The sequence below is a fragment of the Trichosurus vulpecula genome, chromosome 5, assembly GCF_011100635.1.
Source record: "Trichosurus vulpecula isolate mTriVul1 chromosome 5, mTriVul1.pri, whole genome shotgun sequence".
Lineage (NCBI taxonomy): Eukaryota > Metazoa > Chordata > Mammalia > Diprotodontia > Phalangeridae > Trichosurus > Trichosurus vulpecula.
This window is the reverse complement of record NC_050577.1, coordinates 211,587,859-211,605,024: the sequence shown is the minus strand read 5'-3', so window position 1 is coordinate 211,605,024 and position 17,166 is coordinate 211,587,859. Positions and strand designations below refer to the sequence as shown.

The 17,166-nt window shown below is 37.3% G+C and overlaps 1 protein-coding gene across 2 annotated transcripts in view; it reads left to right on the top strand.

The window, feature by feature from the left end:
- The window catches only part of GXYLT1 (glucoside xylosyltransferase 1), an 82,552-nt gene that overhangs the window by 11,200 nt on the left and 54,186 nt on the right, over window positions 1–17,166 (top strand). Inside the window, exon 2 of one of the 2 annotated variants that reach the window (XM_036761823.1) lies at window positions 15,961–16,056. The exons of the other annotated variant lie outside the window; for it this stretch is intronic. Within the exon in view, the coding sequence (XP_036617718.1) occupies window positions 15,961–16,056 (96 nt within the window). The remainder of the gene's footprint in view (window positions 1–15,960; window positions 16,057–17,166) is intronic. 2 annotated transcript variants of the gene reach the window in all.

The following is a 17,166-nucleotide window of genomic DNA, read 5'->3' as shown; positions in this document are numbered from 1 at the left end:
CTTTTTCCTAACTCTTCTCTACCATTAGAAAAAAAAAGTTCTAAAGTCTTTAAAAGTTGTTTTTCTTTATAATGTAGTGGTAGTTGGGTGTTGGAAAAGACAGAGTACTGGATTCAGAGTTAGGAATACTCGAGTGCAGATCCAACTTCAGAAACCTACTATCTTTATGATCCTGGACAGATCACTTAACTTTTTTCTGCCTCATTTTCATCTACTTCCCAGAGTTTTTGTGAGGATCAAATAAGACAATATTTGTAAAATGCTTAGCACACTGCCTGGCACATAGTAGGTGTTTAATAAATACAGGCATACCTTAGAGATATTGCAGGTTTGGTTCCAAACCACCACAATAAAGTAAGTTCCATGAAGTTTTTGGTTTCTTAGTGCATATAAAAATTATGTTTACATTATATCGTGGTCTATTAAGTATACAGTAGTATTATATCTAAAAAACCAATGTACACACCTTAATTAAAAATGCTTTATTGTTCAAAAAAAATGGTAACCATGACCTGAGCCTTCAGCAAGTAGTAATGTATTTGTTGGAGAGTCCTGCCTCTATGTTAATGGCTGCTGCTGAAGGTAGGGGTGGCTGTGGCAATTTCTTAAAATAAGACAACAATGAAGTTTGCCCTATCGATTGACTCTTCCTTTCATTTGAACAGTTAGAGGCCATTGTAGGGTTATTAACTGGCCTAATTTCCATATTGTGTCTCAGGGAATAAGGAGAGGGAGAGAGGTGGGGAATGGCAGATCAGTGGAGCAGTCAGAATACACAACATTTAGGTTTACTATCTTATATGGGTGTTGTTTGTGGTGCCCCCAAACAATTACAATATTAACATCAAAGATTACTGATCAGGGATCACCATAACAGATATTACAATAATGAAAACACTTGAAATATTGCAAGAATTACCAAAATGTGGGGCAGAACCAAGATGGCAGAGTGAAAGCAGGGACTTCCTTGAGCTGTCCCCCAAACCCCTCCAAATATCTATAAAAAATGATTCTAAACAAATTCTAGGGCAGCAGAATACACAAGATGACAGAGTAAAAGAAATTTCCAGCCCAAGACAACCTGGAAGGTTAACAGGAAAGGTCTTTTGCACCAGTCTGAGGGAGGAGCACAGTCCAGCATGGGCCACCCCAGCACAAAGAGGGCCCCGGCAAATCCGGAGGAGGACTCAGGGGACTGAATCACTGGCAGCTGTGGCAGTTTCTAGACTTCTCAACCTACAGATGCCAAAGACAATTTAGAAAGTCAGTAGGAAAGCTCTGTGGGACCTGGGTGAAAGAGGAGCATGGTCTGGCCCCAGCCTCATACTCAGGGCAGTGGCAGTGGCTGCTTCCGTAGGTCTAAGCCCACAGATGATGGGGGGAATCAAGTGGCTGATCAGAGGGGGATTGCACAGATCTCTTTACTGGCTCTGAGGCAGGATTCTCTTGCTTGGATCTGGGTTGCATTCTTGGGTGGCAGTCCTGAGGCAAGGAGGAGCACTGGTGTGGCAGAGCTTCTGGTGGCATGGAGAGGAAATTCTCCTCACAGTTCCAAGGCAGAAAAGAGTGCTTGTGGATATTCACAGACCAGGAGAGGAGTACACACCTGTAATACCAATTAAGTTGTGTGTCTTCGCTTGAGTCTTATTAGGTGCTAAGCCCCAGGCCCAAACCCCTATCTATTAGGTGCTAAGCCTATGTGGGCATGAAGCCTTCAGGGTTGTAAGGGGAGTTGCTAAGACTGGAGCCAATAGTAAGAGCTTAAGTTCTGGTTGCTCAGATGAGGGTTTGATGACAGCTAAAGAATGCATAAAAAGAGAGAACAGAGCTATTTGCTTAGAGCTCTCACTCTTGGTGGTGTACTGATGTGTAGGCTCTGGGCAGCTGTAATTAAAAGCCCTCCAGCTTGTAAACCCAGATGTTCAGACTTTGTTAAACTCTGGTAAGTGTGAATTGAGATTTGAATCAGACAAGGTCTGTCTGTTGATGTTTGTAATTTGTTTGTATTGGCTCTGAAGCTCAGGGTGCTGGCTTTTCCCCCTGAACTGAGTGAATGATATTTGTATGTTGGATTAAAGTAAGATTGTTAACCCCTTACCGTTGCTTTCCTTAGTAAAGCATATCAAAAGAACCTGGGCTTGCAGCGTTCTGTGAGCTGGTTGTTATTGGTTTTACACCCCCCACAGCAGCTGCTAGCTGGATTGTTACAACACCTCTCTTTTTATCATACAGCCTTGAAAGAACTGAAAATTTACAGTCCCTAGAAATATGTATGAAAACAGCTGCACAAATCCCCTGAAGTATGGGGCAGTGCATTCTCCACTGTGGAAGCAGAGTCCTACCTTAACAAATAGCTCAAAAGTCAAGTAATTAGCTGGGAAAATGAGCAAACAGTGTAACAAAACCTCAGACTATAGAAACTCATAGAAACTTTAGTGACAAGGAAGATCAAAATGTACACTCAGAAGAAGACAACAAAGTCAAAGCTCCTCTTTCCAAAACCTCCAAGAAAAATATGAATTGATCTCAGGCCATGGAAGAGCTCAAAAAGGATTTTGAAAATCAAGTAAGAAAAATAGAGGAAAAATAGGGTAGGGAAATGAGATTGATGCAAGAAAATGATGAAAAATGAGTCAACAGTTTGCTAAAGGGAGGCCCAAAAGAATGCTGAAGAAAATAACACTTTAAAAAATAGACTAACCCTAGTGGCAAAAGAGGTACAAACAGGCAATGAGGAGAAGAGAGCCTTAAAAAGCAGAATAGGCCAAATGGAAAAGGAGGTCCAAAAGCTCATTGAAGAAAATAATTCCTTTAAAATTAGAATTGAGGAAATGGAAGCTAATGACTCTATAAGAAATCAAGAAATTATAAAAGAAAACCAAAAGAATGAAAAAATAGAAGCCAGTGTGAAAAATATCTCATTGGAAACACCACTGACCTGGAAAATAGATCTAGGAGAGAGAATTTTAAAATTATTGGACTGCCTGAAAGCTATGATCAAAAAAAGAGCCTAGACATAATCTTTCAAGAAATTATCAAGCAAAACTGCCCTGATATTCTAGAACTAGAGATTTCAGTTTCAACTAGAATTGAAAAAATCCACTGATCACCTCTTGAAAGAGATCCCAAAAGGAAAACTCCTGGGAATATTGTAGCTAAATTCCAGAGTTCCCAAGTCAAGGAGAAAATATTGCAAACAGCCAGAAAGAAATAATTCAGGTATTGTGGAAACACAATCAGGATAACACAAGATTTAGTAGCTTCTACATTAAGGGATTTGGAGGGCTTGGAATATGATATTCTGGAGGTCAAAGGAGCTAGAATTACAACCAAGAATCACCTACCCAGTAAAACTGAGTATAATCTTTCACAGGGAAATGAAATAGAGGAATAGAGGAAAATAGAGGAAATGAAATGCTTTAAAGCATTCTCGATGAAAAGACCAGAGCTGAATAGAAAATTTGACTTTCAAATACTAGATTCAAGAGAAGCATGGAAAGGTAAACAGGAAAGAGAAATCATAAGGGACTTATTAAACTGTTTACATTCTTTTTTTTTCCTTTTCTAATCTTTTTTTAAAATTTATTTAATATATTTATTTTTCAGCATTGATTTTCACAAAAATTTGAATTACAAATTTTTTCCCTGTTTCTACCCTCCCCCCACTCCAAGATGATGTATATTCTGGTTGCCCTGTTCCCCAGTCAGCCCTCCCATCTGTCACCCCACTCCCCTCCCATCCCCCTTTCCCTTCTTCTCTTGTAGGGCCAGATAAATTTTTATGTCCTATTGCCTGTGTATCTTATTTCCTAGTTGCATGAAAAAACTTTTTTTTGTTGTTGTTGTTTTTGGATGTCTGTTTTTAAAACTTTGAGTTTCAAATTCTCTCCCCTCTTCCATACCAACCCACCCTCTCTAAGAAGGCAAGCAATTCAACATAGGCCACATGCGTATCATTATGTAAAACCCTTCCACAATACTCATGTTGTGAAAGATTAACTATGTTTTGCTCCTTCCTAACCTATCCCCGTTTATTGAATTTTCTCCCTTGACCCTGTCCCCTTTCGAAAATGTTTGTTTTTGACCACCTCCTCCCCCCGCCTGCCCTCCCCTCTATCATCCCCCCTTTTTTATCTTCTTCCTCCTTCTTTCCTGTGGGGCAAGACACCCAATCGAGTGTGCATGGTATTCCCTCCTCAGGTCAAATCCGATTAAGAGCAAGATTCACTCATTCCCCCTCACCTATCCCTCCCTTCCTACAGAACCACTTTTTCTTGCCACTTTCATGTGAGATAATTTACTCCATTCTATCTCTCCCTCTCGCCCTCTCCCCACATACTTCTCTCCCATCCCTTAAATTGATTTTTTTTTTAGATATCATCCCTTCATATTCAACTCATCTCGTGCCCTCTGTGTACATATATACACACATATACACATATAGATATACCTATATAGACACACACATATGTATATATATGTAAACACATATATATGCATATTCCCTTCAGCCACTATGATATTGAGGTCTCATGAATCATACACATCATCCCTCCATGTAGTAATGCAAACAAAACGAACTGTTGACATTCTTACGTGGAAAGACAATATTTGAAACTCATGAGACCTTTCTCAGTGTTAGGGTAGTTGGAAGGAATATATGTGTGTGTGTGTGTGTGTGTGTGTGTGTGTGTGTGTGTGTGTAGACAGAGGACACAGGGTGAGTTGAATATGAAGGGATGATATCTAAACAAAATTAAAGGGTGAGAGAGGAATGTACTGGGAGTAGGAGAAAGGGAGAGGTAGAAGGAAGTAAATTATCTCACATAAAAGAGGCAAGAAAAAGTTTTTGCAGTGGAGGGGAAAAGGGAGGAGGTGAGAGGGAATGAGTGAACCTTACTCTCATCAGATTTGGTTTAAGGAGGGAATAACATACACATTCATTTGGGTATGGAAATCTATTTTACCCTACAGGAAAGTAGGGGGAAAGGGGATAAGAGAGGAGGGAATGATAGAAAAGTGGGCAAATGTGGGGAATGGTAATCAGAAGCAAACACTTTTGAGATGGATCAGGGTCCAAAGAGAGAATAGTATTAATGGGGGGGAGGCAGGATAGGATGGAGGGAAATATATTTAGCCTTTTACAACATGACTGTTATGGAATGACTACACATGTATAAACTATCAAATTGCTTACCTTCTCCATGAGGGTAGATGGGGAGAGAATGTGAAACTCAAAGTTTTAAAAATGAGTGTTAAAAATTGTTTTTACATGCACCTGGAAAATAAGATACGCAGGCAATACAGAAATCTATGTTGCCCTACAGGAAAATAGAAGAGGATGGGGATAAGAGAGGGGGATGGTGGTGATAAAAAGGAGGGCAGATTGGGTGAAGGGATAATCAGAATGCATGCTGTCTTGGGGTGGCAGGAGGGGAGAGATGGGGAGAAAATTTGGAACTCAAAATCTTGTGGAAGTGAATGTTGAAAGCTAAAAATAAATAAATTATTAATAAATTTAAAAAAAAAAAGAATTACCAAAATGTGACACAGAAACACAATGTGAATATATGCTGTTGGAAAAATGACACCAGTAGACTTGCTTAGTGCAGGGGTTGCCACAGACCTTCGATTTGTAAGAAACTCAGGATCTGTGAAGTGTAGTAAAGTGAAGTGCAGTAAAATGAGGTATGCCGGCATTTATTTCCTCCTCCTTTCCCCATATATAAAATGTTCCCCTAGTTCTGCTTCCTTCACTTGTATAATTTCATACATGTCTTCCCAGCTTTCTCTGAAAAGATGTCTTTTGTTAATTCTTATGGTACAATTTTGTTCCATTTTCCATATACCATAATTTGTCCAGCAAATCCCCAGTTTTTCCATACCCTCTTAGTTCCTAGTTCTTTGCTGTAACCACTGCTATAAATATTTTATATGTATGAATCCTTTTGCTTTTTAAAAAAACATTTTTTGGGAATAAACTTAGTAGAGCTTACACTGAGTCAAAGGGTATTTATGGTTTGGTGCTTTTGGGAAGTAGTTTCAAATTGCTTTCTAGAATGTCTGGACCAGTTTTGCTGCACCAGCAGAACAGTAATGTGCCTGCATTTTTTTTTTTTTTGCCTGAGGTGAAATTATTTTATTTTTAAATTTTTTTTTAGAAAATCTTCATATTTTTATTATTTAATATTTTCAGTTTTCAACATTGATGTCCACAAGATTTTGAGTTGCGAATTTTCTCCCTGTTTCTACCTTCCGCCCAACCCAAGATGGCATATATTCTGATTGCCCTTTTCCCCAGTCTGCCTTCCCTTCTGTCACCCCCATTGCCCCCGTCCCCCCTTATCTCCTGTCCCCTTACTTATAGGGCAAGATAGATTTCTGTACCCCATTGCTTGTATACTTGATTTTCCAGTTTCATGTAAAAACAACTTTTTTTTTGAGCATTTGTTTTCAGAACTTTGAGTTCCAAATTCTCTCTCTTCTTCCCTCCCCATCCACCCTCCTTAAGAAGGCAAGCAATTCAACATAGGCCACACACATATCGTTATACAAAACACTTCCATAACAGTCATGTTGTAAAAGACTAACTGTATTTCCCTCCATCCTATCCTGTCCCCCTTTATTCAGTTTTCTCCCTTGATCCTGTCCCTTTTCAAAAGTGTTTGCTTTTGATTACCTCCTCCTCTGATCTGCCCTCCCTTCTATCATCCTGCTTCTCTTATCCCCTTCTCCCCTACTTTCCTGTAGGGTAAGATACCCAATTGAGTATGTATGTTATTCCCTCCTTAAGTCAAATCTGATGAGAGCAAGATTCACCCATTCCCTTTCACCTGGTGCCTCTTCCCTTCCAATAGAACTAACAGCTTTGTCTTGCCACTTTTATGTGATATAATTTACCCCTTCTATCTCTCCCTTTCTCCTTCTCCCAATATTTTCCTCTCTCACCCCTTAATTGTATTTATTTATTTTTCGATATCATCCCTTCATATTCAACTCACCCTGTGCCCTTTGTCTATATATATATATATATATAAACACACACATATATATGTACATATGTATATACATATATTCCCTTCAATTACCCTAATACTGAGAAAGTTTTCATGAGTTACAAATATCATCTTTCTATGTAGGAATGTAAACAAAACAGTTCAACTTTATTAAGTCCCTTATGATTTCTTTTTCCTGCTTACCTTTTCATACTTCTCTTGATTCTTGTATTTGAAAGTCAGATTTTCTCTTCAGCTCTGGTCTTTTCATCGAGAATGCTTGAAAGTCCTCTATTTTATTGAAAATCCATATTTTGCCTTGGAGTATTATACTGAGTTTTGCTGGGTAGGTGATTCTTGGTTTTAATCCGAGGTCCTTTAACCTCCAGAATATCATATTTCAAGCCCTTTGATCCCTTAATGTAGAAGCTGCCAGATCTTGTGTTATCCTGATTGTGTTTTCACATTGCTTGAATTGTTTCTTTCTGGCTGCTTGCAATATTTCTCCTTGACCTGGGAACTCTGGAATTTGGCTACAATATTCCTAGGAGTTTTCTTTTTGGGATGTTTTCAAGAGGTGATTGGTGGATCCTTTCAATTTCTTTTTTTGGTTTGGTATCCCAGATGCAGAAACTTTATGTATAATTAGTAGCCATTCCCCAGTAGATTAATAATGAAAGAATATGAACAAATATTTCTCCGAAGAACTGCAGAGTATTCAAAAGTACACGAAAATGGTGCAACTCAAAAAATGACCATGTATTAGGGCATAAAAATACCCTAATCAAGTGCAGAAAAGCACTAATATTAAATACATCATTTTCTGATCATATTGCAATAAAAATTAGAATATGTAGAATATCAGGGCAGTTTTCCTTGATTCTTGAAAGATGATGTCTAGGCTCTTTTTTTGATGATGGCTTTCCAGGTAGTCCAGTAATTTTTAAATTATCTCTCCTGGATCTATTCTCCAAGTCAGTGGTTTTTACAATGATATATTTCACATTGTCTTCCATTTTTTCATTCTTTGGTTCTGTTTTATAGTATCTTGATTTCTCATGAAGCCACTAGCTCCTACTTGCTCCAATCTCATTTTTAAGGTAGTATTTTCTTCAGTGGTCTTTTGGACCTCCTTTTCCATTTGGCTAATTCCGCCTTTTAAGGCATTCTTCTCATTGGCTTTTTGGAGCTCTTTTGCCATTTGGGTTAGTTTATTTTTTAAGGTGTTCTTTTCTTCAGTATTTTTTGGGGTCCCCTTTAGCAACTCATTGACTTGTTTTTCATGATTTTCTTGGATCAGTCTCATTTCTCTTCCCAGTTTTTCCTCTACTTCTCTTATTTGCTTTTCCAAATCCTCTTTGAGCTCTTCCATGGCCTGAGCCCAATTCATATTTTTCTTGGAGGCATTTGATGTAGACTTTTTGACTTTGTTGACTTCTTCTGGCTGTATGTTTTGATCTTCTTTGTCACCAAAAAAAGATTCTATAGTCTGAGTCCTTTTCCACTGCCTGTTGATGTTCCCAGCCAACTATTTGACCCTTTAGCTTTTTGTCAGGGTATGACTTCCTTTAGAGCAGAGAGTGCTTTGTCCCAAGCTTCAGGGGTCTTGCGTTGCTATTTTCAGAGCTACTTCTATACAGCAAGCTCTGCCACAGCAGTGCTCCTCCTCCCCCAAGAACTGCCAACCAGGACTGCAACCTAGATCCAAGCAGGGCAAAGCAAGAGAACCCTGCCTCTTCACCAGCAAAGTGCTCCCTGCCCCCCCCCCACTGTGATCTGCTGCTTGATTCCTCCCACCAGATGGGCCTGGGGCCAGAAGCAGCTGCAGCTGGAGCTCTGGAAGCAGCCGCCAGAGCCTCCTGCTGCTGCCGCTGCACCACCTCCACTGCCTCAAGACTGGTGCTGGAACGCACACTTCTCTCACCCAGATCCAGCAGTTTTCCCACTGACCTGCTAAGTTGTCTTTGGCACTTGTGGGTTCAGAAGTCTGGTAACTGCTGCAGCTCAGTGATTCATGGCCCTAAGGCCTGGTTGTTCCTGGTGTGATCCATGCTGGGCTGCACTGCGCTCCCAGTACAGTGGGATAGACCCTTCCCAATGACCTTCCAGGCCATGCTGGGCTGGAGACCTGCTTCTCTCTGTTATTTTGTGGGTTCTATAGGTCTAGTATTTGTTCAGAGCCATTTTTTTACAGGTGTTTGGAGGGATTTGGGGGAGAGCTTAAGCGAGTCCCTGTTTTCCAGCCACCATCTTGGCCCCACCCCCTCATTATCACCACTATTAATATTGTATTAGAAATGTTAGCTATAGCAGTAAGAAAAGAAAAAGAAATCAAAGGAATTAGAATAGGCAGCAAGCAAACAAAACTATCATTCTTTGCAGATGGTAGGATGGTATACTTAGAGAACCTTAGGGAATCAAGTAAAAAATTAATTGAAATAAATAACAACTTTAGCAAAGTTGCAGGATGTAAAATAAACCCATATAAATCATCAGCGTTTCTATATATTACCAACAGCCCAGCAACAAGAGATTAGAGAAATTCCATTTGTGATAACTAGACAATTTAAAATATTTGGAAGTCTCCCTGCCAAGACAAAACCAGGAACTGTTGGTGCACAATTGCAAAACATATTTTTACACAAAATCAGATCTAAACGATCTGAAAAATATTGATTGCTCATGGGAAGGCCAAGCCAATAGAATAAAAATGACAATTCTACCCAAATCAGTTTACTTCTGTAGTGCCATACCAATCAAACTACCAAAAATCATTTTATAGAACTATAAAAAAAAATAGAATTCATCTGAAAGAAGAGAAGGTCAAGAATATCCAACAAATTAATAAAAGAAAAATGTAAAACAAGGCAGCCTGGCCACACATGGTCTCAAACTATATTATAAAGTGGCAGCTATTAAAACTATCTGGTACTGGCTAAGAAATAGAATGGTACATCAGTGGAATAGATAGGTACACAAAGCACAGTAGTAAATGACCATAGTAATCTAGTTTGTGATAAAACCAAGGACCCAAGCTTCTGGGATAAGAACTCACTATTTGACAAAAACTGCTGGGAAAACTAGAAAACAGTATGGCAGAAACTAGGCATAGGCCAACATTTACACAATTACAAGATAAGTCAAAATGGGTACATGATTTAGATATAAAGCATGATACCATAAACAGATTAGGAAAGCAAGGTATACTTTATCTGCTGACCAAATAAGAGATGGAGAGCATCACAGGATGTTAAAATGAATAAATTTGTTTATATTAAATTTAAAAGTTTTTGCACAAACAAAACCCATGCAAATAAGATTAGAAGGAAAGCAAAAATCATTATTATTCTAAGGTTACCTGATAAAGGCCTCATTTCTCAAAGACAGAGAGAAGTGAGTTAAATTTATAAGGGTACAATCATTCTCCAGTTAATAAATGGCCAAAGGATATGAACTGGCAGTCTTCAGGTGAAGAAATCAAAGCTATCTATAGTCATATAAAAAAAATGCTCTAAATGACTATTGGTGAGAAATACAAATTAAAACAACTCTGATGTACCATTTCACACATATTAGATTGGTTAATATGACAGAACAGCAAAAATAATAAGTGTTGGAAAGGATGTGGGAAAATTGGGACACTAATTCACTGTGGATGGAACTGTGAACTATTTCAACCATTCTGGAGAGTAATTTGAAAATATGCCCATGGGGTTATAAAACTGTGCCCATCCTTTGATCTAACAATAACACTACTAGGTCTGTATCCCAAAGACAGTTAAAAAAAAAAGAGCAATAGGACCTATCTCTACCAAAATGTAGTAGCTCCTTTAATGGTAGGAAAGAATCGGAAAATGGGCAGTTGCTAAACAAGTTCTGGCACATGATTGTGAAATAATGAGCAGGATGATTTCAGAAAAGCCTTGAAAGATTTACATGAACTAATGCAAAATGAAGTGAGCAGAACCAGGAGAAAACATTGTACACAGTAGCAGCAATACTATACAATGATCAACTGTGAATGACTTAGGTATTCTTAATAGTACAGTGATCTAATATGGTTCCATAGGACTCATGATGAAAAATGCTATCCACCTCCAGAAAAAGGACTAATCAACTCTGAATGCAGATGAAAACATAATATTTTTTTCACTTTATTTTTTGCAGTTTTTTTGTCTGTCTTTTTTTTTATACAGCATAACTAATATGTAAATATGTTTTGTATGATTGCACATGTATAACCTATTTCAAATTGCTTACCATCTCTGGGAGGGGAATGAAAGGGGAAGGGTAGGTGAGAATTTGGAATTCAAAATTTAGAAAAAAAGAATGTTAAAAATTGTTTTTACACAAAATTGGGAAAAATGATAAAATATTATTAAAACAATAATAAGAGGAATTCAAATCAAACAACTCTGAGGTTTTACCTCACACTATAAATTTGCAAAAATGACCAAACATGACAGTAGTCAGTGTTGAAGGGGTTGTGGTAAGTTTGGTGCACTAATATATTGTTGATGGAGTTCTGAAATGGTACAACCATTTTGTAAAGTAATTTGAAATTATACAACCAAAGTGGCTAAAATGTCCATACCTTTTGAATCAGAGACTCTTTTACTTATCTTATACCTCAAAGGAGGCCATTGACAAGAAATAATTCCCTACATACACCAAAATATTACAATAGCACTTTTCGTGATAGCTAAGAATGGGAAACAAAGTAGATGCCCATTTTTTGGGGAATGGCTAAACAAATTGTGGTACATGAATGTAACAATGCTACTGTAGTGTAAGAAATGATGCATGTAATTACTTTACAAAATCATGGAAAGATCTGCATTAACTGATGCATAGTGAAGTAAGCAGAGCTGGGAAATCAATATACACAGTAAACTACAACAATGCAAATGAAAAGAATGACACACCAAAAAAATCAAATGTAACAAAATTATAAAATTCAAGTAGGGCTTAAATGAATATATGAGAAGACATCTCCTACCTATCCCTCAGAGCAGAGAGGAATACCACAGATATACTTTCCATATGTTTTTGGACTTTCTTAATCAATCAATTACAGTGATTTTTTTCCCCTCACTAATAACTCCACCCTCCCCACTATTTGTCATATGGGGTGGCTCTCAGTGAGGGGTAAAAGAAAGATATATAGAATAGTGTGGTGATGTAAGAAACAGAAAACATCAATAAAAAGTATCTTTACAAAATACAATATTTGTATCCTAGAAAGAATTAAATAAGATCTCTTTTCCTATTTTTGCAAGCAGATTATACGATATTGGAATTACTTTTTCTTTGATTATTTGATGCAATTCCCTGCATATGGTCCTTGAATGTTTTGGGGGGTGGAGTGGGAGGAAGTTTTTTTTAATAGTTCAGTTTTTCTGAGATTGGATTATTTAAATTTTTCTTTGTAAATTTCAGTAGTTTACAATTTTCATAGCAAATCATTTTATTTAAGTTAACAGTTGTCAAATAGTTCTAATAATTTTTTGTTGTGAATTCTGCTTTAAATATTTTCATTGCTAATAATCTAGTTTTCCTCTTTTTAAAACAAGACTAGGTAATATTTTATTGATTTCTTTGATTTAAAAAATCTTACAGTTTTGTTTATCCACTCAGGTTTTGGTTTTGTTTTTGTTTTTCTCTTAATTATGTCAGTCTCTTTGATTTTCAGAATTTTCATTTTGGTGCTTAATTAGGTTTTAAAGAATTTGTTGGCTTTCTAATTTTTTTTTTGTAGTTGCATGCCTAATTTTTTGATCTCTTCCTTCTCTTTATGTATTCCCCTCAGGATTGCTTTAATTACATCCCCAAAGTTTTTCTCTGTCATCTCATTTTTCTTATTTCCTTTGATGAAATTTTCTCCTCTTCCTATGATTTGTTCTTTGATTCATAGATTCTTTAGTGTTAAATTAATAGTCTCCAGTTTCCTTAAGTGCTTTTTACTAGATACAATTTTATTATTTTCTGTTTGGTAAATGTTTAATTATATTTTTTCTTGAGTGATTTCCCCTTCCTAATATCTGAGCAATTTTTGCAAAGAGCTGAGAGCTGAATTACTAAATATATATTTTTATATATCACATATATATGCATGTGTAGACACATATAGATAGTTTTATTCCTTTATTAACAGAGATTTAGCACATTTGTTGTAAAATGATATTCGGGTCCTTCATTTTTTCTTGTTTATCTTTTTGTTTTTGTTGTTCAGTTGTTTTCAGCTGTTTTTGACACTTCGTGTGACCCCATTTGGGGTTTTCTTGGCAGATACTGGAGTTGTCTGTCATTTCCTTCTCTAGCTCCTTTTACAGATGAGGAAGAAACTGAGGCAAACAGGGTTAAGTGACTTGTCCGGGGTCACACAATGAGTAATTGTCCAGGACCAGATTTGAACTCAGGAAGATTCATCTTCTTGACTCCAGGCCTGGCACTCAATCCATGCACCATCTACCACCCTCTTATCTTTTGCTTAGGTTTGTCTAGATCTGAGAGGAATTCATTGAGGTCCCCAACTTATAGTTTTACTATTTCTTCTTGCATTGGGTTATTGCTTTACCAGTGGGTTCATATATATTACTATTGCTATTTACTGCCAATGATGTCACTAGTATACTGTAATTTCCTTATTTATCTCTTTTAATCAAATTTGTTTTTTATTGTTGCCTTGCTGCTATCTGAGCTTTTTTGAGTTCACCTGTAGCATAATAGCTTTTGCTATTTTAATTCTATGTGAATATTTCTGTTTCAAATGTGTTTCTTTTAAATAACATTATGAGTCAGTCAGTCCAGTTATCTAGCATTTATCAAGTGCCTGTTATGCATTGTGCTAGGTGAGTTCATCCTATTCAGGTTCTGTTATGATTATTGTGTGTTTCCTTTCATATCCTTTTGTTTCATTCCCGCTTTTTACCCCCATCCCCTTTCATAAAGAAGTTATTGAAAAAAGAGTATTCTCAGTGCTACTGACATTATTTGATGCAGTCTGCTTCTACCTCTCGATTTTTTTCTTCCTCTTGACCAGTCTCAGATCACAGGAGTATAACTATTGATATAGAGCTTTAAAGAATCTTAGTGCCCATGTAATCTAACCATAACTTTTCAGATGGTGAAATTGTGGCTGGGAGAATTTCAGTGACTTACTAGCTCAGTGTTAGCTTAAGTGACACCCAGATAATTAGTATCTGAGGCAAAATTTGAATTCATCTTCCTGATTCTGAAACTAGTGCTGTATCCACTCTACCACCTAGCTATCTGCCAAGCTTATTACAGGTTCTTACTCTTTCATTATTTCCTTTTATCCTCCACTTCATATTTTACTCTGATGAAGATGAAGTTAGTTTTGTTTATGGCAAATCCCTCCCAAAATCAACATTAAAAATATTTTTTTGTTATTTTGTTATTTTTTGTTTTTACATCACCTTAATTTCCCTCTTTATTTCTCCCCTTCCTCCCCCAGAGAGTCATTCCATGTTAGCAATTAAACTTGTATGAATGTGAATACACTCACTTTTAGGGGATATGTAGGCATCTGAGACTCCTGGTGTGAAAACTCCTTAGGTCAATTTGTCTTTATCTTCTAATTTTAGAGATTTTTGTGAGTCACTGAAAGGTTCTTTGCCTTGGGCACATAGCGAATATGTGACAGTCAGAAGATGAACCCAGGTCTTCTTAACACCATAATAGTAATTTTGTACAAGAAAAAAACTGAAAGAAAGAAAGTGAAAAATAGCATGCTTCAGTCTATTCAGTCAATATCAGTTCTTTCTCTGGAGGCAGATAGTATGCTTCATCATTCCTCCTCTGGGATTGTCTTGGATCATTGTATTGCTGAGAATAGCTAAGTCATTCACAGCTGATCAAACAATATTGCTCTTACTGTGTACAATGTTCTCCTGGTTCTTTTCACTCAGTTGCCGTTACTTTTGCCTTCTTTGGGGGCTTCTCTAGATTCACAACAAATTTTGATACTGGTTGATGTCTTCTTTAATTTAATTTACTCTGGCTTCTGCACTTCACAATTGAGGTTTTGTGCCAGAGCTGGTCTTTGTTTCCTCGTTGCTTTGGGGGGTAATTGTAACCCCTGTGTAATCGCATCCTTGGTCCTTTGGGTGCCTGGACTGATCTCTACCTCCTAAAAGTTAGGTCCCATGGATTGTTGATATTCAGAATGCTAGATCCTTAGGACTTTCCCTACTTTCTAAAGGCAGAGTGTTAGGGACATTAGAGCCCTTGGACCTAGAATGCTGAATGCTTCCATGTTGCTATAGTTACTGGTACTTCCTCAGGCTTCTGAGATCCCCTCCCTGGGGCTTTGTGGCAATATTGGGACTTTGATCTCTCTGAGGCTTAATATCCCTTTGCTTTTATTGCTTCTGGGCATAGAGTCCTTCCTGCTGTGTTTCTCTGATTACTCTGGAAAGCTGTCCTTTTGTTTGCCTGTGCTGATACTAGCTTTGCTGATCGACCACCTTTCTGTGGGTTTCTGGTGGAATTTTTGTACAGTACTGTTGTCAAAGAAGTCACAGTCATTTCTTAATGAATTTCTTGACCATTATTCAATGCAAATATCAGATTCTTACTAGTGTAGGTAAGTGGACTCTGGGTGATCTGCTTCCTGTTCTGGCAGCCATCTTAGCTGGGAGTCTAGGTCAATTTTTTTTAACTCAGAGAAAGATTAAATTAATGTTTGGTAAATATTTTTGATAGGTAAATATCTGATTACATTTTGATGGTGTTATATGAAGAAGTAAATAAAATGTCAGGCAATTCTTGAACAATGTCCTACTACTACTAGTTTAAATAAAAGTAAAAATTACCCAAGTTGCCTAACTTTGCCACATTGTTATTAAATAAAAACAATAAATCATTATATTACTAACTAAATTCTCTAAGTAGCAAATGAAAATATTCTTATAGGACTTTTATTTCTGTCTTATTTTGTTAGGTATAATAAGGATGACTCTCTCTCTTATTGGAACCCCTATTGGATGCTGCCCTCTGATGTTTGTGGAATGAACTGCTTTTGGGAAGCCACTTTTAGGTAGGAACTTATTATTTAAGTAGTAGCTCAGAGTAGGTAAGAGCAGATCATAAAAACCAGGACTATGGAAGGAAATTATTTTTATAGTTTCTTCCCCCAGTAACTTAATGTTTTTTTTTTTGAAATACAGTTAATAATTTTTCTGGTTTAGCTATCTCCATTCTCTTTTTTTCTTTGCTCTTTAAATTCAGCAAATACTCAGTTTCTATTATGTATGAAAGATGAGAAGTACTGGGGTTACGTTAATGTAACAAAAGGCTTATTAAAATTGGGGGTTTTTGTATGTTATTTTTGTTATTTAATTAATAGTGTTTACCATGTGTAAAATATTCTGCTGAATTCTCTTTCAAATAATACTAGAAAAACAGATCCTAGGCTTTAGGAATTTATAATCTGAGGTGACACAGATATGAAATATATGATGATGTAAATATGTAACAATTATCTCTGTTTTTAAGATGACTGACTGTTAAGACAGTCAGACTTTTCCCTGTTCTTCCCTTTTGGGATGCTAAGACTATCAAGTCTCCCTTTTGTTTGAGTGGGTGGGAAACCTTTTTGCTGTCTTTGTCTTGGAATATTTCTCAGCTATTTCTCAGCATTAAGACAATCAGGAGTCGTTGACTTGTATATGATGTGATACTGGGGATGGGGAACTTTCACACACCCAGCCTGGGTGAGGTCAGAACCCTCAGGGCTCCGAACAGGATATAATTGAGGGGAGCTTGGAGTTTGACTTTTGGGGCACTCTCATGGAAGGAGTGTTGAGACTCTGGGCAAGCCATAACTGCCCTGCCCCAGCTTGCCCTGCCCCGGCTTTCCTAACCCAGACCTGTTGGTTCTTCTCTGGTAACTATGTATTGACATTTGATGAGACAAGGTCTGTCTGTTGATGTTTGTAATTTCTGTTCGTATTTGCCTTGAAGTTCAAGGGGCTGATCTTTTTCCCCTCAACTGAGTGATTGGTATATGTATGTTTAATTAAACTGATGTTGTTAACCCCTTAAACATGCAGCAGCTACAGCAGCTGCTAGCAGATTGTTGCTACACTGACTTTTGCATTTTTCATATTTCCTCAGCCACTGTCCTAGAATCCACTGCTTTGTCATT